This window comes from Cydia pomonella, chromosome 3, assembly GCF_033807575.1.
Source record: "Cydia pomonella isolate Wapato2018A chromosome 3, ilCydPomo1, whole genome shotgun sequence".
Lineage (NCBI taxonomy): Eukaryota > Metazoa > Arthropoda > Insecta > Lepidoptera > Tortricidae > Cydia > Cydia pomonella.
The window spans coordinates 10,883,446-10,904,369 of NC_084705.1; the positions used below are offsets into that span (position 1 = coordinate 10,883,446).

The window sequence follows — 20,924 nt, forward strand, 5'->3', positions numbered from 1 at the left end:
CTTTCTAAACCTACAACACCTTAAATGGGCTACTGAAACTGTTTATGTAAATGATTAAGATAAATTGATAATCCAGTTTTAAATAGCATAGTTTACCTTATTAAGAAATATACAGGGCGTACCAAGACTATGGGACATCAAGGGAAAGTACCTTAAATATTAAGACATACGATATTTTGCTAAAAGGAGACTTTTATTTTATTTTCAAAACTGAGTAATACTGAATTGAAAAATGAAAGATTGAAAAAAAAAGTTACTTTGTCTGGAAATAGAACCGACTTAAATGTGAAAAAAAAAACCGGGCAAGTGCGAGTCGGACTCGCGCACGAAGGGTTCCGTACCATTATTTATAAAAACGGCAAAAAAAATATGTTTTTTGTATGGGAGCCCCCTTTAAATATTTATTTTATTCTGTTTTTAGTATTTGTTGTTATAGCGGCAACAGAAATACATCACGGTTCATGAGATACAGCCTGGGGACAGACGGACGGACGGACAGCGAAGTCTCAGTAATAGGGTCCCGTTTGACCCTTTGGGTACGGAACCCTAAAAACATCCTGTATTTTTATGATGCCAATCGAAAGAATGCATAAAAATAAGTCATATCAGAAATATGATATCGCAAAAGAAATGAATACAGTAAAATTTTTGATTAAAATTTCAAGATTCGGTTTAATTCCCAGAAAAAGTAAGCAATTTTAATTTTTTTTTTAGAAATTCTTTGAATGCAATATTACTTACTTTTAAAAATAAAATAAAGTCTTCTTTCAGCAAAATATCCTATCTACGATATTTAAGGTATTTTCCCTGATGTCCCATAAGTCTTGGAACGCCCTGTATAGGTATATAAACTCGTATTTAGGCAAATATATTTTTGTTAAAAATATTCTAAACAAAGTCGGAAATTCATCTTATTGCTTGAAACCCATATAAACGTCCTCGGCCTACTTGATTGTTTCCGACAAACCTAGAAATGCGTTTAACACCTCTTATCAGTAACGTGTTGTTTATGCGAACAGTTTCACGATATTTGTAGTATAGTACGTGAAACGCGTTATATCACGGCTAGCTGTACCGTTTAAGTATACAGACACTGCAAGCATATATTTTAAGACGTCGTATAACTGGTTCTGATTTAATTATACTACTGTAATAGGATTTATGTTGCATAAGCCTACATTCTTTACTGATAGAAATATTATTTTCTTCGTTTTGAAAAACTATGCGAAGAAATAAATTATCAGACAATAAATAGGTACACTTTCCAATATATTTTTCACCTCAGCAGCTCGAACAAGCCTACTTTCGTGTACAAATTTCGACTTTCCTCACTCCAGGGAGTGAGACAAAGTAGCTTTTTTATTTAGTGAAGGCCATGAATACAGGTATACAGATTTTACTTGATGTTGATTTTTTTTAACCTTTAATATGTTCTCACTACTGAGGTGTAAAGTTGTATGTGTGACAGGAGAGCAAAGTTATTTTACATCTCGTGATTTTGAGTCCCGAGTATGCGAAAGATTCTATAATTGAATCACGAGTGAAGAAAAACTAACTTTCCTCTCTTGTTGCACAAATAACTATTTTTAGTCCGTTTAATATTATTGATCGTTGTCCTTTACTGTCCAGATCATAATAACACGCGCTTATCATGGACATCACAGTAACTAAAATTCCTTTTTGCGTGGAGAATTTTGAAGCATTTGAACTTAATGCTGATTGGTTCTGGATTGTCACAAATTTGTCATGCGTTCTTATTTTCTAGATACATGATGTAGCTTTGCTATTTCCTTTACCTACTTTTGGATATGCTTTGCCTACACTACCCAAAACATGATGTTAATGGTTTTTTACTTCAATACTAGAATATAACGTACTTTACTCTTAATTTATAATATATGAATAACTATTGTAAGTTTGTGGATAATTCAACGAACTCTTAGAGTAGCGTTTTATTTAGAATCAAAGTTGACTGAGTACCGGTACAGTGCAGTGGAAGTCCAAATGACACCTAATGTCAGCAATTCCATTGTGTTTCCACCTCGCTGACTTGTCTCATCAAACTATTATGTCATATCATTATGGTAATATGCTGGCAGACATTGAATTTATTTAACATTGATAATGCATACGCCTTTCGTTAACAAGATAGTGATTTGTACTTAGCCTTTTGTATTTTCATTTTCAGTTTGATCTCCCTTCAGTCGCTGGAATTGAGAGAAAATCTACTGAAATCTTTACCCGAGTCCTTAAAAAATCTAACCAAGCTTGAGAGGTTAGATTTAGGAGATAATGAAATTGAAGAACTGGTAAGAAACCTTTGATTTCAATATTCTTATCTGTGAGTAATATCGATACAGTATGTGTTAAGATAAGTTAACATATTTTCCTGTGACTTTTCAGCCTGGGTTTATCGGAGAGCTGCCTGCGTTGGAAGAATTGTGGTTGGACCATAACAAATTACAATATTTGCCGCCAGAAATAGGCAACTTGAAGGCTCTTATTTGTCTAGACGTCAGCGAAAATAAACTAGAGAAACTTCCAGAAGCCATCGGCGGGCTCTGTTCTCTAACAGATTTGCATCTCTCACAAAACATGCTAGAAACGATACCAGACGGTACCGGAGAATTATCCAAGTTAGCTATACTAAAATTGGACCAAAATAGATTACATACGTTAAATGAAAATGTAGGAAGGTTAGTGGATAAAATGTTTACTTATATTATGACGATTCTGTTCGTTTATTTTACACTATTTATAACTAATCCGTTATTCTCTATCTTATGTTCCAGGTGTACAAATCTACAAGAACTTATTTTAACGGAGAACTTCCTGACGGAGCTGCCTAAATCTATGGGGAATCTCAAAGAATTAACTGTACTGAATGTAGATAGAAATTCCTTAGCAGAAATACCATTAGAGATTGGCAACATGACGTTGCTGGGCGTGTTGAGCTTAAGAGATAACAAATTAACGAAATTACCTAATGAATTAGGTAACTGTAAATCGTTACATGTGTTGGATGTTAGTGGGAATAGGTAAGGAAAAATATCTACCTACTGGTACTTTATTTTTACCTACTTAGATTAAAGTTCGGCGGCCATCTCAATAAAATGTATTTTATTGCCACGGTCATAGCTTATCAGAGAATCATCAGCTTGGTGCCGCACGTCACCCGATACCTTAACAAATCAAAAAACTGCCCTTGCTTAGGCTCCATCATCCATCAGATGAAGGTGGCTAAACCTGCTCTCGAGTAGATGCAAATAGCGGGCAATTTTACAAAAGACTCCTGTGGGTCTAAATGTATCCATAAGAGTCTGCCGTACCTTTTGACAAATATTTCTTCACAGATATTGATAAACCAAAGCAATTCTCGTTTATCGAACATTGTTTTATCAACTTTGTCCGTCCACTTTATCCCAAAATCGGTTGACGTTTCTCGGTCGAAGCATATATGTATCGGCTTAGATTAGGCAACCTGAGTATTTAAAATAAGACACTTTTTTACATTTTGCAGGTTGCAGTACTTACCGTATGACTTAGTGAATTTGGAGTTGAAGGCTGTGTGGCTGTCAGAGAACCAGGCGCAGCCGCTGCTCACCTTCCAGACTGACAATGACGAGGCCACGGGGGAGAAGGTCCTCACGTGCTTCTTATTGCCGCAACTTAGTTACACACAACAACCTGGTAAGATTATATTGATCACAAACAACAATTTACTTTCTATAATTTACTGTTTGCCCAATTCTAAAAGAATAATCATTCACATGTTTTAAAACAGTTCTAAGAATTTTATTAGGTTTTAGCGTACCTCGGTCCATATTTAATGCCAGGTGACTTGCTAAATGTAATACGGCTGGCCCGATTACATTTAGCATAGCATTGTAATACATAAACACTTCTCCTCTCTAGGCGGTTTCCATTATACGGCGTCGGCTTTCCTTATTCCGACCGACCGCGTTGACAAGTTCGTAATAAAATTAAATGGAAATCCTGTTTTTGTATTACATTTAAAATGTCACTTGGTATTTAGCGACCATGAACTCGGTCATTTATTCTTGCGGATAAGTTTATCACTGCGACGATCTAATTCGTTTTTTATCGCTTTCGGTGTCGTGTGTCGCATTTCACTAGATGTTAAGTTCACATTTTTATTTAAGCACCTATGTAGCTTCCATCACGTTTACCTACAATTGCACGCCATTTTAGTGGTTTTCATTACCGTAGTGAAATTAAAATTGAGGACATCATACAACTTCAATATTCAATATGTGTGCACACATAGTATAGTATTGTCTCATTCCAGAAAAAAAAAACACAAAACGATAAATACCATTTATTTCGGAAGGTCATGTGCCGTATTGGTTACCATTAAACTTAAATACAAATCCCAATTTTAATTTTACTTTTTTTAAATAAAACAATTTTGTATCGTCAGGATAATTCAAACAAACATAATAATATGCCTAATCAATTCCTTATGGCTTCATATACAAAAACCAATGGTGGTTACATACAAATAAGTTATTTGTTTGACAATGGGCAAAGTTGTTGTTTAACCGCTCGTGCAATATTGATCCCAAGCAAGCGAAAGATTCCATAATTGAATCACGAGCGTAGTGAAGTCGACAAAAGTGAATTATCTTGGCGGTATTATTCTAAATTCTAACTACGATGTTTTCATTGTAACTTTATGTGGGCGATAGCTGTCATCTTAATATATATACAACAACATTTATAACGTTATTAATTAATAACCCTAAACAACTAAACTGAGATGACAACTGCCACCTGCAACGAAGAAAACATGGTAGGTCATGATCTTCAAGAAACCGCGCATTCTATTCTAATCTTAATGTTGTTTTGCTGAATGGTTATTTTTGCATAATGTGACGGTAAGCATATGTTTAAATGTTGTTTTTGCATATGCTTTTGTGCTTCCGTTTAATTCTGCCTGTGTCAGTGACAATCTGCAATTATTTGACCTATTTAAAAGAAAGTCTAAACGGATCCCTTTGTTTGACATAATTATTGAAAGTCATAATGTAATGATAGTCATATTATCATTAGTCATAACTCTGAAACCGTTAACTTTTCAGGAATTTCCTTAGGTTATCCTATAGATAGGATAAGTTAGGTTTGTTTTATGGCAATCCTGAAAAGTTACGCGTTTCTGAGAAAAACCAAATTATGACTAACGAACATGCGGACAAACAATATATTATGACTTAAAACATGGTAAACAATAGACACCCAAGTCTAAAATCTATTGACAAAAACTCGCAATCGGATGTTTTAATTTAATAGCTGTAGTCAATTAAACGCATAAGTTTAAAAACAAACCGTACATATTGTTTTTTAAACTGTACAATTTATGTTCATCGGAAATTAAAAGCTACTAAATTGCAGATTGCTTCTGGGACTATGTTGTGTTTTTCGTTTTTGCTGTGTAAATACTAAATGTCCTTTTGACACTTGTCACACCATAAATAGAGCTGGATCACACATCAGAGGTCGGCAGTGGACACTGGTTCAGGAATCACAGATTTAATTCACAATCGCAGGAACTAGACGCGGACAGAGGTGAGGATCATCAAAAATATCTCAACGTAAACTAATTTTGTATACTAATTGTACAAAATATAGATTTAACTACACCGCCAGGACTTAGGGCATTACTGTAAAAATGTAAAGCTCTTGTTAATATCTGCTTCGTTATATGCACAATTGTACAAATATGAATATATTCTTGCACAAGCACAGCACCCCTTTCTATTATACCAATCAAATATAAATAAACAACTCTTCTTGTCCATAAGTATACATACAGATAAAATTACGAAGGTGTAAATGAATCAAATAAGGGTATGACATACACTATACAGGCGGCCCAAAAAAACGTTGTTTATTTATTTATTATGGAATATTTTTAGTTATATTAGTTTTAGTTAAACGCTTGTAGTTTTAATTTTTAATTACATTTGTAAAATACGTGTAAGTAAGAAAAATATTCCTAAAAATCCGTTGTCAACATATTTTTGGGGCCACCTGTATGTCTATTATAATTAGTTTAAAACTTACAGACCCCATATAATTGCATGTCAGTATGTTCATTTACGCCAACTTTGGGGTTTGATTGTCAACTTCATTGACGTTTCTGCTTTAAATGGTATCTCGTATTTTCAAGGTACAGTTCGCTTTCATGTTTCCAAAGCGCTTTTGTTTTGTTATATGTTGTGACATTTTACATGTATGTTTAATAACCAGATGAGTAACTATAAGTAGAGTGTGCTGCGTGTAAAAGTACAGACACAAATAGTCGTCTAGTTAAGTACGAGTAACAGTGACCGACTCGAGAAATCAAGTACAGCGGCATCTCGATATCTCGAATGTCAAGGGAAATCCAAAAAACTTCGACTTAACAAGAAGTTCGAGATATGAAGTGTATTTGAAGTCTAAAATTTCGACTTAAGAAGGCGCGATTTTTGAGTATATTTTTCGAGATGTTGAGTCAAAAAGAAATCGATTTATGTTTTACGGTAGGTATGTACATATTTATTGGATTCAATAACACATTTAATTGCTGACGCTGACATTTGACAATCCAGTTGACATCCATAAAACGTATGCCGCCGTACAGCGCCATCTATACTGAGCATAATTATTTAACGCGTCTTAGTATTCCGATATTGTTAATAGTATCTAAATCTAAAAATATTTGATTAAGTATACTTTATTTTTAACATATATCCAAATATGCTAAGATCTTTTATTTCTCCCAGACACAAGTATGCGCGAGCGGGACTCCGACAGCGAAGATTGGGAAGAGAAGGAGGCTTCCCGCACGCACTCCGTTAAGTTCACGGATGACGTCTCCGAAGCGAGAGAGGTGAGCATTTGCTGTTGTTACTTGGTGACGGTGACCGGCAGCCGGTGGACGCGTAAATTTCTCAAAAGCACACACGCTTACAAATCGCTCCGCTATGATCTACCTCTATGCTTCCACAATGTAGGCGTCACGATCAGAAAGAAATGCGTAGATTTACGCTCTTGGTTCAGAAATAACGTCTCACAGAGATGTACACGGCACAGGGCTTATATAGCAATAAGCTCGTTATTAGTAGCTTTAGAATAGCACGGCTACCATGAGTTAACATATGACGTATACGTTAGCGACTGCGTTAACTTGATCGCAGTCCACCACGCTCGCACAGATGTATTGTTGCGATAGAGAGAGTTACGCATTCGCTAACGTAAACGTCAAGTGTACACTCATGGTACGGCTATAGGGCGCAAATGTAATTTAGGTTGTGTATATACCGGCACAACTGTGCATGAGTTTGTAGGGTATATATTATGTATGTTAAATGTTTCGTTAATTAAGTATAACATGCTTTAGAATTGTCACTTAAACGTTGACTGGTTGTGGAAAATTTTACATTTTGTTTAACAATTTTATTATTATTTTAAATATAGTTTGATATCCATATATGTGCAATAAATTATCCTTGTTTGGAGTATATTAAGTTTTATTTTCTTTACCACTTCGCCTCTCGCGGCATCCATAAAATGGTAACTTTATGATGATCAGAATGCTAATCGTCCGATATAATAACTCCACGTGTCACATGTTACCTTAAACAATTTTTATGCAAATGTTTCTCTCTGACATTTTTTTGTTGGGATTTTATGGATGAAAAAATATACTTTGAAAATGTTTATGTTACAGATTGCCCAAAAATAGGTCGAAATGTTATAAGTGAAATTATCTCCAACTATTTAATTGAAACATAACCTTTCATCTTTAAAACATTCTCCTTTGACTCTGATACACAAACGCAAGCGTTAGTTAAAATTATTGACAATATGCACAGTAAAAAGTCTTTGCCAACATATTTTTGGGTGTCTGTTCAATCTGATCTCTAGCACAAAGCCAAATGTATTGGCGTTTAAGAGACAAAAAAATATTTTTTCTTATTTATGAAAAGTAGGTTTGTATAAATAGCGGTCATAAATGAGCAAAAGACTGCTGCAAGCGTGACTCTTAGGTTATATGGAAGAATACAATTGTATACCCTTAGGATAGCCGTTGTCGCAATTTATTATAACAACTGTTGGAATTATGATATAACTTTAAGTTGAATAATTAATTACTCATGAAATTAAATGTAAATAAATTAAAATGAAAGTAAGGCTATGGATATCTTTGTATATCTACGAGTATAACCTGACCTAATACAAAATAGGCGAGGGTTAGATAATAAAGGTCTTTATATTATTTTTCATTATCTTCATCTCGTTCTATGGGCACCAAATTGAATTTCATTGCAGAATTTAGGTATTCAAATTTAAGTCAGGTACGGGTACACGATTGTACAGGTAAGTACAATCTGCTGTGCCATTATCTAAGGTTTGTGATATTTGCATTTCTGTTTTCTCATTTAGTAATCGTCTTCTCAGTATCGAAAAAGCGTAACACAAACACTAACTGGCCATGCGTGGACCTTACGACTGTCTTAGTTGACAGATGAAGATGGTATTATATCACCTGCCTTGATGACATTAGTTGCTACTAGATTTCAACAGTTACCCAAAAATGCCCTGAACAAATCACAATTCAACAATAAACATATTTTAAGATTATTGTTACTCATCCCTGATTTCCGAAAGGATATATTTTTCATCACACTTGCTCGATAAAGAACTTATTTCATGCAGGTGTACTGAAGGACAAAGGCCTATTTTGTTCCCGCGGGACTTATGGATTGTAAAAAAAAAACTATCCCTAGGGAGTTATAGCTTTTTTTAAATTATGCCACTTATTCATACCAATCAAGTAGCCTAAATGAGTTTTACTTTTAAAATACCGACATCTATAGTTTAATATTTTTGTTTATGTTTAAAATTATTTAATTTCATTAATTTAAAAGCCGTTTAAAATATTTTACATAACTTTCAATCGTGGCTGAATGCCAAATAGGTCTGTGCCTTCGATGCCTAACCTGTCAATAAATTACAAAATGGCGGACGAATTTTTGATATGTCACCGTATTTAAGAATTATTTCGCTTAAAATTTAATTTTCTCTTCGGAAGTGTGATGAAAAACATTGTGTGTGACTCTGGGGGGTAAGAATATTGCAAACTCGGGTCTTTAATTCCCTCCAGCCTGCGCCTGTCGGGAATTACCACCCTCGTATCCAAAATTTCACTTACCCCGCTCGTTGCACAATGTAATATAAATCCTTAAGAAGTGGAGGACGGCTTGTCCATACAAACGTTCCTAGTCCCCGTTTTCTTGTCTGGACTTTGACATTATAGAAAATATTTTTACAAAATTTAATGTATATTAACCACAGCACAGATATTTGAAAATAAAAATCATATTTTAGTCAATTAGAGGATTTATTGAAAGAAAGAAGTACTGTGTTGTTTTGTCTGTGTAACTCTAAATATTATAAATCATTGCATAGAAATAGGAAAGAAATATTCAACGTGTCGCCCACAGAACGAAATAAAGTATTTAGATATAAAGTCCTAACTCTGAACTTACAGCTTTCGGACCGACATGGTACCCTATTCCCATACTTATAGCCAACAAGGAATTTATAAAAAGAAAAAGAGGATAAAATGAATGTATTTAATGTCTTGCTTTCAAAATTTTTATTTGCGTATTGTACATAATAAGTAAATTCATTTCAGATATCAGCAGTAATACTTGACATATGTGCTCTGTTCACTTAGTCATCTGAGTAATCCCTGTATCAGAAACTTAACGTTAAGCTTAGTTAATGTAATTTTAGTCATTTAGTTCCTTCGAAACCGTGTTTTCGTAGAAAAAGGATGTTTGGTTTTAAGGTCCCATCGATACAGGAAGACAGCGAAGAAGCGACAGTTTCCGAGTCTTTCGCATCCCAGGCTATGCTCGGTCTGCGACGGCCTATAAACGTAGTGCGCAAGCTAGTCACCACCCAGCGCCGGACCTCGCTGCAGCGACTGTCCTCCTCTATTACTAACCTGGCGGAGGTACACGGCAAAGCGCCTGCCGAGTGCATTCACAAATCTGGGTGTTTTCATTTAATCATGTACATTGGCCGGTGAGCGGTCGCTACATAACTGAAGACCAATTCCAAACACCACACCATTAGCAATAGCAAAGTTAGGTGTGGCAAACACTAGTAAAAATTAGAAGTACTAATTAAAATGAAAATGCCCATTTGCAGCCCTCCCTTGTCTTGCCACCCCATTCCGAAAAAGAAAGTATATTAAACTTTATTTCAATATTCGCATGAAAGATTGCTCCAATCCCCTGATTTATTAAATTTTATTTAACTTCATACTTACCTATCTTTAATTTCACAATCATATAAAGATAAGCTAATGAAAGTAAATTTAAGAGGAGAAACAAGCATATATCTACAACAGTTACTGGAATTCGTGTACATAGCTACCAGTTTTTTAGCTTGTCCTTGAGCCGTATACGGCAGCTCTGTTTGCACGTTACTAAAGGCGGTGACGTAGAAAGCTTAATGCAAAGGCTCGAGCATCGTAATCCATTACTGGTTGGGCACTCCCATTCGACTTTATTACATCGACCTGAAAAAGCAAAAAGTTTACTTACCTACTACCCACTTGCCATTTAGTATGTTTGGGCCAGGAAAGCAACACATTATGCCTACAGTCTTCCAGTTACGTCGGCGATATTATGAAAGTAATAAAATATTGTGAATGCACTCATATTTGTCGGAATGCGCTTACCGCCTCAAGCCTCTTGTAATTTCGTGTTATCACGTTGAAATGCAATTAGAGATTAGTTTTTATTTTCGTTAAATTATTCTAACGTATAATAGATAAATGTTGTGGATATTCTAAACACACATTTACTTTATATACTACCTTCAAGTTCCGTGCTCATAATGACTAACCACTCATCGAATACGAATAGGAGACACAACAACATTTGCGAATTTTGAATTAAGTAGTATTTTTTAGCAATGCTATTTCTGTACCAATTACTCTGAACACTATTCAAATTTAGTTGAGTATGAGTAGTTCCGCACTGAGTAAACTGCACTTAATGTAGATTAGCTGGGTATCTAGGAGACACGTCGTGTTACCGCTAAGGAGAGGTGGCGTATGATATCATGTACTGTAATTCACTCCGCCTCCACACATTATTGCATTACTGCTTATTAGGTTAAGTGTCAATTATATTTTTTTCGGTCCAACGTCATCGTACTCGTACCTTCTCACATTTCAGCAACATCTACAAATATTTTACACGACAGTCCTGTTGTATAAGGTTTTAGTTTACGAAATATATTTTTATTATATCTGTGAAATAAACAAGACCAACAAAACAGTGCGTTACACGTCCTATTTGATAATTTAATTTAATTTTTGGGGATAGCGCCCAAACTTTTTTATTACATTGTAATGAAAAAAAAAATAGTTTTAATCGTATGATATTTTTTGCGATATTTACAAACACCTTTTTATTTGCATGTGCATGCGAGCAATGATGTTTTTTCTTCCTTTAGAATCATCAACTTGTTTAGTATAATCGACACCTACTGTGCGAGCCTCGTTTTACTTCGGCCTACATGCATTGATAGTTACACTAATACACACTTGAGTCTGGCTAGAATCGTGTATGCCTAAGGTGTGTCTGATGACGTACTGATACTTCCCAGCGATTCCAAGCATTTAACCTACGTTTGGCGTAACTTTTCGGTATGGGGCTCGCACAAACTCTAATTCCAAATTTTGCTAATGAGATATTTGATTTGCAGACGCCGTTTGTTCGACAAAACACACCTCACCCGAAAGACCTCAAGGCGAAGGCACATAAGCTGCTTGCAGGCCGATCGCCAGAAGCTGTTCAGTCCGAGGAAATGCCCAAACCACAAGCACCTACCACCAACGGACTTCCTATTTCACCTACCGAAGCCGTGCATAATATACCCATCGAAGTTGTCGAAGTAAGTAAACCCAATTTTGTTCTTTAGAATTCTGTATATTCATTTTATCATTAATATTTCAAAGTAATTTAAATACATGACAAAAAATATATAACTAATGTAAGCGGGCTGATACTGCCCCCTAGATCAAAGTTAATCTTGATAGCAGCGTTAGTAAGGAAGCGCGTTCGTTCTCACGCCTTAGTGCACGGTTTCAAGAAACTCATTGATTTACCATATTATACATAAAATTAGGATTTCCTACATGGTTGCATTTTGTAATACAGCCGGTGCATACACCAGCGCCCACGGAGCAACCTAAAGAGGAAGAGGACGACGAAAACGCGGCCGACGGCCGAGAATCTTCGGGAGGCGAGAACGACGACGACTCGGACGAACTCGAGGTAACGAGCGCTACCCAATAATAATAATATCAGCTGTGGGTTGTTTCGTAATAATCGTTTATTTATGCGTGATAGTGTATTTGTCTCAGAAGTCACACAAAAACGAGTTTACAGAATTGAACATGGAGTATTAACTGATCGATGTGGATACTATTATTGATTTAGAATACTTAAAAATATTATTTTTGACCAATTGAGTAGAATCACTGTTGCGCATAAAAATGCATACAATTACCGTAGTCACGTAGTACTTGATTTAACTAACTAATACCCAGTTGCGTGAACGCTAATATTTTTAGAAATGAATGAACTCCATAAAATGGCCAAATCGTGGTTAGTTATAATTAAAGAGTTATATCTCCATAATTATAATTTATAACCTAAAAACGCCAAATCTCGCAAAATTGTATGGAAATGACACCTGTCAGCGTACCCATCGAGTTTAATAATACTATAATAGAAGCGCTGTAAAATCTACAAAACATTGGTGCTTCGAATTTGACAGCTGAAGTAGTTATCGCTGTTCACGTACGTACAGCACAGTACATTAGGTGGTAACTCTTGTAATAAAATGAAGTTTAACAATTATTCACCTCGCAACTCTAAAGAGAACATTTTTAATAATGTTTTCTTTTGGTTTTCAAATGCACCGCGAATGGTTAACTGGTAGAGAATACCTCGTGGCATTAAATTCGCCTTTTGTACGGTCGAGGAAATTGATTCTTTGGCAATTTGCGGTTCAAATAAATTTGGTTGTCATACTTACGCCACTGACATAAATATACTAGACAGGCTATCGAGAACAAATTGTATCCGCCATTTTCGGTGTTTGACGTCTGTCACTAAGCTAAAGAATAAGCATAGCTAAGTAGCTAGCCAGAGGCGAAACTGTTATGACAACTGTTCAGTTTCTGCCTACATACACACTGTGAAGAATCTGGATAAAATGTATTTATTTTCTTACAAGTGTATTGAAATTGTTTTACATATGTGACACGGATGACATTAAAATTTATAAAAATAGTCATGAAACTCTTTCTCAAATGACTTTCGTTTTTTTATCAAATGGCGCTTATAGCATAATATACTATTTAAATATGAGAAAAACAGTAAAATAAATTACGAAATAAAGAGTAATATATCATTATTATGTATATATTCTGCAAACAATAAGGTAGATCATCATTAGTACCTACGTGTTACATCTGCGAAATTTAATCTATGCGCCAAAGAAAATGGCGTACCACCGCGAGTGTTTAAAGTGATATTTCAAAATATTGTAAATGAGCTTAAAACAAGAGTTTTTTCGCAGTGGATTGTTAATATATTGCTTTTATTATGATTCTTGATATTATTAGAATACATTTTCATAACACACAATGGTATTTTTTATTTTTATTTTTTTATTTTATTTGTGACACATGCGTGGCATCTCGCCAGTAGTCGGAGACGTACTAAACGCAGTGAAGTGCCGGCACTTCATTGACGTGTGGAAGCATTTTCTTCCAGTGGTCTTCTCTAGTACTACATAATACCTCAATGACACGCTAAGAGCTGTCCAATGTAAAGTGAACAGTAAACTGCCAAATAATCAATTTTTCGACCGTAATTTAAGTTTATATTTTATGTAATAAAATTTAAATATATAAATACCGTGTAGCGCCATCTAGTTCGGTTGTCATATTATGGAGTGATTTTTGTTTTAACTCTTTGATTAGGTATACGTAATTAAATTAAATAACAAATAATCTAATAATATTATGTCAGTTAAGAAAAAACAGATATAGATGAAGCAAAACAAAGTCAAAGTAACTTATCAGATTTTGAGACACTATTAATTTTTATTCAATCTTTAAGCAATATTAAATTAGCGTTCAAGACAACAAGGGTTACGCTGAAATGCTTTGAGAATTTATATAAGTGTAACAAACAACTAAGTTGAATATAACAGTAGGTACTTGTATGGTATATCTTTGGTTGAGGTTTATTAACATAATGGATAACATTTTTCTTTATATATCTTAAGGCTATTGCAGTATGTTATTGAAGAAATGAAACTGGACTGGAGTCAAAAAGAACCAATAATGGTAATGACAAGTGTCGTCCATGCCTAGTCATTATTTTGATTAGATGGATTGCCAGACATGTCTGCGACAGGAGATTAACTTAATAACATTCATTATATTTCTGCTATGGATCATTTTTATTGTGGGATGTTCACGGAGACGTTGGCGTTCTATATAACTCTATTCATTCATGATTAGAATCTTTTAGGAGCTCTGAAATCGACAAACGAAAATTACGTTCAACGGAAGGGGCCAACATTTTTACTTATTCGGTAGCAGCATAGAGAAACAAGTGGCTTCGGGTGCTAGCGCCATACATCAGTTTTCTTACCAAAACGGTTATTATTTTCGTAGTCGACATCTAGCGTCAAGTAGAGGATTTATCAGTACCGCTACTTAATACTAGATGTCATGAGTGCCATGACGGACAAAAAGTGTTCTGCTTAACAATTTACAACTAATATTACAAGCAGAAAGACTCGAAAATAGAGTTCCGGTAAATCCGGTTATATATGAGCTGAAAATTATTGAGCATTAGACTTTTCGTTAATTGCGACATCTATTGTCAAGTAGCAGTACTGATAAATCCACTACTTGATTCTAGATGTTCACAAATGTCTAAAATAGTATTTTCATCAGAATGCATTAGGTTTATAGAAACAATATGCCTATGTGCACTACTGCCTAATTGATTTACATTTGGGTAATTTGTATTGAACGAGTTTGTACGTAATAGTGAGTAAATATGCACATGAAGGGGGTTGTATGGGTTGGGCAGAGAGGTACGAGGCGAGTGGCGTGGCGGGCCGGCGTGCGGGAGCGCGCCGCGCCGGCGGACGCGGGCGGCCGGCTGCACCGCCGCGACACGCCGCACCACCTCAAGAACAAACGCGTCAACCAGATGGATGCGGGCCGCGCCAGAGACCTCATCGCTCAGGTGCGAGTGCGACCGACGGACCAGATGTATCACTATGGGCCGGATGCATCAACCAAAAACCACTATATATTTCTTTATAATAATAATAGTGTAGGCAATTCTACTTCTACCATACAAGTAATATTTTCGAACCTTTATACTGGTTTTACAAGCTTTTTGATATTTAATTTGCGTGTTTCTATGCACGCGGGCTGGTCCGAAAGTTTTTAGCTACTACAAGTCATGTGATCAGAATATTATTTATACCATTGTGAGTTATTTTTCAGTGCTTAATGAGGTGGTGCAGGGTTGTAATGTTTGAGAACTCGTATTTCACACCTTCGTAAAAATAAATCCTACTTGTAAACATGTAACCGATATACCATGGACACATACATAATGATTACGTCGGTCCATGACTACCGTAAAATTGACACAAATATGTAAGAGTAATCGTAAAGTTGTGTAGATCTTGCTTGGATTTTACGAGTAAGGCGATGTTAAGTCTTTTGTTACTGTCCACACGACGCATATGGATGGTTATATGTCTTGAGAACCTATTAATTATTGCTTGATGTCACTTTCGAGGCTATCGCTTCCCACAAATTTTAAACTGATGACAATGATTAATACGCGTTAGTATTGCAATAAGTAGGAGGAATGCTGCATCTCCAATAATACAAAAGCAGTCAACGCTTCCTTTATTTATTGTTTTTTTTTTTTACTTAGTATTTGTTAGACAATTTTTACGATTCCTTTTGGCAATGATGTATCTGGCCTAGTAAAAGTAGTAAGAAGTGGTCAATCTGGGTCTGTGTCGAGTGCATGCGGCTCAGTGTATCTATTGCTGTTACTCGTAGCTCCATTGCACGTTGTTTATATACTGGATGTCAATATTTCCTACAAGCAACATATCATATGTTATAGACTTTTTTTAGGAAAATAAGATACATAACTAGGACCTTTGCCATATAGAGGCTCTCATATAATTTATTTAAGGTCGTTGAATAGAGATAACTAAGCTATTCAGTTTCTCATCGTGTAAGGCTAAGCCCACGGACAGTAATGATAGTGGTAAATAATGAGCAAAATGAATCGCTCGCCTTTTCCCACATTGTAAATACAAGTGAAGTTTCCTTGGGAGCAAATGAGATGGCGCCCTAGTGATGTTAATTGATGCTTACACTATTCATACTAGATGTCACTACCATGTTAATAAGATGATCTTGAGAAAAATAACGGAAGTGGTGGTAACATTAATGGAGAGAAAATGTATCTGTTTATCAAAGAGACGTAAAGCGCTCTAACTTGACGCTAATATATGTGGCTAGATAACTCAAGACATCCATCTTCGTGAGAGTATTTGCGAACTAGGTTTCGCTCGTTAGGCAGGGCACAGCTAGACCGTACACCTAGGAGTTGCTATCATAGAGTAGGCACTTTGAAATTATCACATGAATGAATACAAAATTATAGCCTTTCAGTCTGCGGTCGAGCTGGCCCATGCGCACTTGAATGCTATTACTGTACATCTATGGCATATTCTTGTAAATTGCACTAATATACACATTATGCTTCATTACAGTAATTTTCTGACAAATTAATATTGCATGCGCATGAAAGCTCTTAGCATTATTGTTGCCTCCCATGTCGTAATTAACTGACTGATTAATTAACCTTTTCTCTGTGTTGAGTAATGGCAGACATCATATGTTGAACGCATTTCACGCTGAGAGTCGTATTTTGGAATCATTTATCATACGCTGTACGAGTGTACACGTACAGTCAAACCGGATCCTGCTTAGATCTACGCTGCGAGTTATCTAACGAACGTATCAGTTCGTTTAAAGGATATCTGCGAATGTCAATTCGTTTCCGGCATAATTTCCCTCCTTTGCAATCAGTAACTTATCATACTTCAATGTTCATTTCTGCTATTGCCGTTTGATAAAAGTTCCTAACGAGGTGAAACCATAATTCGAATAAGTAGGTATATACACGGGATCTAGGTGCTCTCATTTATGTTTCAAGAATATTTTGTGTCAGTTTAAATAGATATTTGTCAAATTGCTCCACTAATTAAAAATTCCACTTATCATAGGTACTATGCGTGGAAAAAGCGTATTGTTATTTTAGATAAAAGAGAAAGTAAGCACTGAAAGTTTACGGGCTTCTGTTATTGCTATTATTCTATTTACATAATGATTAAAACGAATTCTGTATTTATAATTAAATATTAACTTTTGTTATAACTGAAGTTACGTAAGATATGTAAAATGAATGAAAATTACAAAACTTGGAAGCTAGCTTAAACGCATCAGTGTACATAATGTATATTTTCTAAAGGTCAAAGTAGTTAACGTTTAATGTTACATTTATTGAAGATAGAATCGTGAGCTTATCCATTGAGGTAGTACCGATGTTAAACTCAAAGTAAATAAGTAATAGTGCACGAGAGGTAAAAGCGGACTCGCTGGCCGCGTCGAAATTTCTTGTAAGACGGTGAATCGCAGAAACAATAGCGCCGTGAGACCGGCTTCTTGCATACTTCGCCTGCGAACATATTAATATATAGCGATTAGCACAGCGGGTAACATATCTGCTTGACAAAAATAATCTTCGAAAAACCTCAGTCCTTTAGACCAAGAGGTTTCTTATCGCGAAGCTTTTTTACTTTTGCACTAAGAACCAAAAAAACATAGAACAAGTGCCTAAAGTGTAAATCTTGTTACAAATCGCTCCGTTTCTGTAAGCACGACCCAACCGTGGGTAATTGCTGGAGTGGTACGGTGTTCCGGGCTGGTGCGCTCGGGCCCTCGGCTCCGCCGCAGCTCGCTCGGTAGACCCTCCGCGAGCGCAGAAATGACTGCTCCGCATCGTGCCGAACCAACTCGTAACAATGCTTCGTGTACCGAGATTAATCGATAAGTGAAGTGCCGCTTTCTCAATACCAGTGTAGTGTTAAATAAATCTGCTATAAACAACCGGCAATTTCCGAAGTGTTCGCTATCGGTGCTTATTAAAATGAGGTGCTTGAAAGCGGCAGGAGGATGGCTCGCCCGGGTGAGATGCGTAGACGTGATACGGCGACATTCAGCACGAGATTTCAATTTAGATTTGATTGCATTTTGTTTGGCTTACCTCGCTTGTGTACTGTGATATTATGATCATTCAAACCACATTCAAATATTCGACGTCGCCTGGCATGTTGTTTATTCGAAGACAAGCGTTTAGAATGGGCCTTAAACAACATTATTTTTACAGGCTATCAAAAAAAGAGAAGTTCAAGAGGACCAGAAGACTGATGACGATGAAAACGTTGAAGATATGCCTGATGGTGAGTGCTAGAATATTAAAACAGTTTTAGTAAAAAGGATTCAAACCATGCAATTTTTAACTGTGTAATTATAACCTTTCGTTCGTTAAAAAATGTTGTGGATTTGGGTTCTTTTGTTAAACTAAGTCCTGGTTTGAATTCCACCTGTACTAGGTTACGTCTGCCAATCTTCCGGTAGTGCACGCTCTGCCGGTGGATTAGTGCATGCTCGCGACATTATTTTACACGGTCGTGACCATGCGGGGTCGTCTAACGATCACGAGCGCAAGTAAATCGGGCTCCATCGAGGCGTCACTCTCGCGTCACAATGCACCATCGTCTTTATTTTTGTGAGAAATGTAGCTCTCGAACTCCATCTGATCTGTTTATTTTTTGTTAGTCTGTTGAGTGTTATACCGCATCCCATAATTTACGAGTCCCTGGGTTGTGCTTTTTAGTCATGACTTGGATTATCCCTTTAATGCATACGTAAATAAAATACCATCTCTTACTCGATTTCAGTGCCTCGTAATATAGGGTGCCCTGTAAATAATAGACAAGCTTATAACCACTGACAAGGCTCCTTAGGACGGTCCAGAAAATGGAGGTATACGCTGCGTGCACGACTGTCACGCAACCTAACATCCGCAAATCTAGGGGGAAACGTTAATTCACTACATCTTATAAAACAACACCAAAACTTAAAAACTACTGAACGGGTTTACATACGATTTTCACCTATCAATAGAGTGATTCTTGCATAACTTGTACGAAATGTTAAAGACCTTTGTTAGTGACAATTTTTACCACCGCACGTGCTGCAATCGCTTTACTATAACCCTAATACCATGCACTTCGCACGCAGCCAATAGGTTTAGTAAAAGTTCCGGTTTTCTAGATAATCGAACTTTAATCTAATTAAGTACTGTGTTGTGTACCTAATTAAGTGACGACCGGTTTGGCCTAGTGGATAGTGACCCTGTCTACGAAGCCGATGGTCCCGGGTTCAAATCCTGGTAAGGGCATTTATTCGTGTGATGAGCTTGGATATTTGTTCCTGAGTCATGGGTGTTTTCTATGTATTTAAGTATTTAAAAATATTTATATATTATATCGTTGTGTAAGTACCCTCAACACAAGCCTTATTGAGCTTACTGTGGCTGTGTATTAATTTGTGTAATAATGTCCTATAATATTTATTATTTATTTATTATAAATAAGTACTGAGTTAATTATCATTGAATAAAAGTCAATGGTTAGAAGCTTGTCAAATATTTATAACACACCCCGTACATATCACAAGTAAAACCAAAAACTAACCTGACTACTGGGTTGAAAATGTAGCCTAACGACACAGAAATTTGTTGACACAATATTCTTCATTATTGGTTCAGTTTCCACGTCTAGCTGTTTGAGTTATAAAGCGTGTCAAAAAATACATGCTCACTCCTATAAAAATATACATTTAAAACTGTTTTTTTCTCTTCTGCAGTAATCGGTTTAGATGATCCTTGATCTTAAACATCCAACGACATGCACCATAAAGTTAGAGAAGTTCAATCCTGTGCACATAAATACAGCCATTCTTAAAATAAACTTCAAGTAGGTTTGTTCAGCAGTGGTGCTTCCTTATACTGATTGCCGTGTAAAGGATTGCTCACGAACATTTGCGTTCGTAGTGGGCGTAATATAACACTTTTGTACCTTATTCCACTGTAAGAAGGCGAAAAATGTATACATATATTTGCCATTCTCGGTTTAAAGGAGCTATCGCAATGTTATCAGCTTATCTACCGCGCTCGACGTGCCATTTCGCTCCGCTGAATGAAACCCCGCAGTATTCGTTACACCTGTGTCGTTTGTACCTGATTCCAACCCTAACTAGCGAAAATAATATACGGCAGTCTGTAGCGCGTGACACACAACTCACTTAGCTGTAGGAACTAGGTGATGTGTAACCAAGTGATACGTTGCCAGTGAATGATTCACTCTCGGTTTGCATACCTACGTCTGATTTAATCAAAACTGAGATCTTAGTCTGTGTTTTTATTTTGTGACGGTTAACTGTGCGGTCTATAGTGTTTTGTACGGGTTAAAAGTGTTTAAAACAACAACAAAAACAGTGTTCAATTTTATGAGTATTTTATCCTTGCTTAGCACAAAACAATATTAGACACAATATGTATTTCGCTTTGCTAGAAACCTCGCACCTACAACGACGTATGAAGGTCAAGCTCAGTTATTGTTATGTCGTTAGTGTG

General features: G+C 36.1%; 1 protein-coding gene and 1 long non-coding RNA gene across 12 annotated transcripts in view; one reads left to right on the plus strand and one right to left on the minus strand.

Moving 5' to 3' along the window:
* Nucleotides 1-20,924, plus strand: part of LOC133516039 (protein lap4) — a 102,517-nt gene that overhangs the window by 28,427 nt on the left and 53,166 nt on the right. For 9 of the 11 annotated variants that reach the window (XM_061848735.1, XM_061848737.1, XM_061848734.1 and 6 more), the window contains exons 4-13: nt 2,189-2,309; nt 2,404-2,696; nt 2,793-3,038; nt 3,521-3,690; nt 5,497-5,586; nt 6,786-6,892; nt 11,794-11,982; nt 12,249-12,365; nt 15,210-15,368; nt 18,612-18,684. In XM_061848735.1, the coding sequence (XP_061704719.1) occupies nt 2,189-2,309; nt 2,404-2,696; nt 2,793-3,038; nt 3,521-3,690; nt 5,497-5,586; nt 6,786-6,892; nt 11,794-11,982; nt 12,249-12,365; nt 15,210-15,368; nt 18,612-18,684 (1,565 nt within the window). The remainder of the gene's footprint in view (nt 1-2,188; nt 2,310-2,403; nt 2,697-2,792; nt 3,039-3,520; nt 3,691-5,496; nt 5,587-6,785; nt 6,893-11,793; nt 11,983-12,248; nt 12,366-15,209; nt 15,369-18,611; nt 18,685-20,924) is intronic. The other 2 variants (XM_061848730.1, XM_061848731.1) reach the window with 2 other exon arrangements.
* LOC133516054 (uncharacterized) lies at nt 9,628-11,787 on the minus strand. Its single transcript, XR_009799164.1, has 2 exons — nt 10,898-11,787; nt 9,628-10,597 (listed from the first exon to the last, which is right to left on the minus strand). It is a non-coding gene; the product is annotated as an uncharacterized LOC133516054 (long non-coding RNA).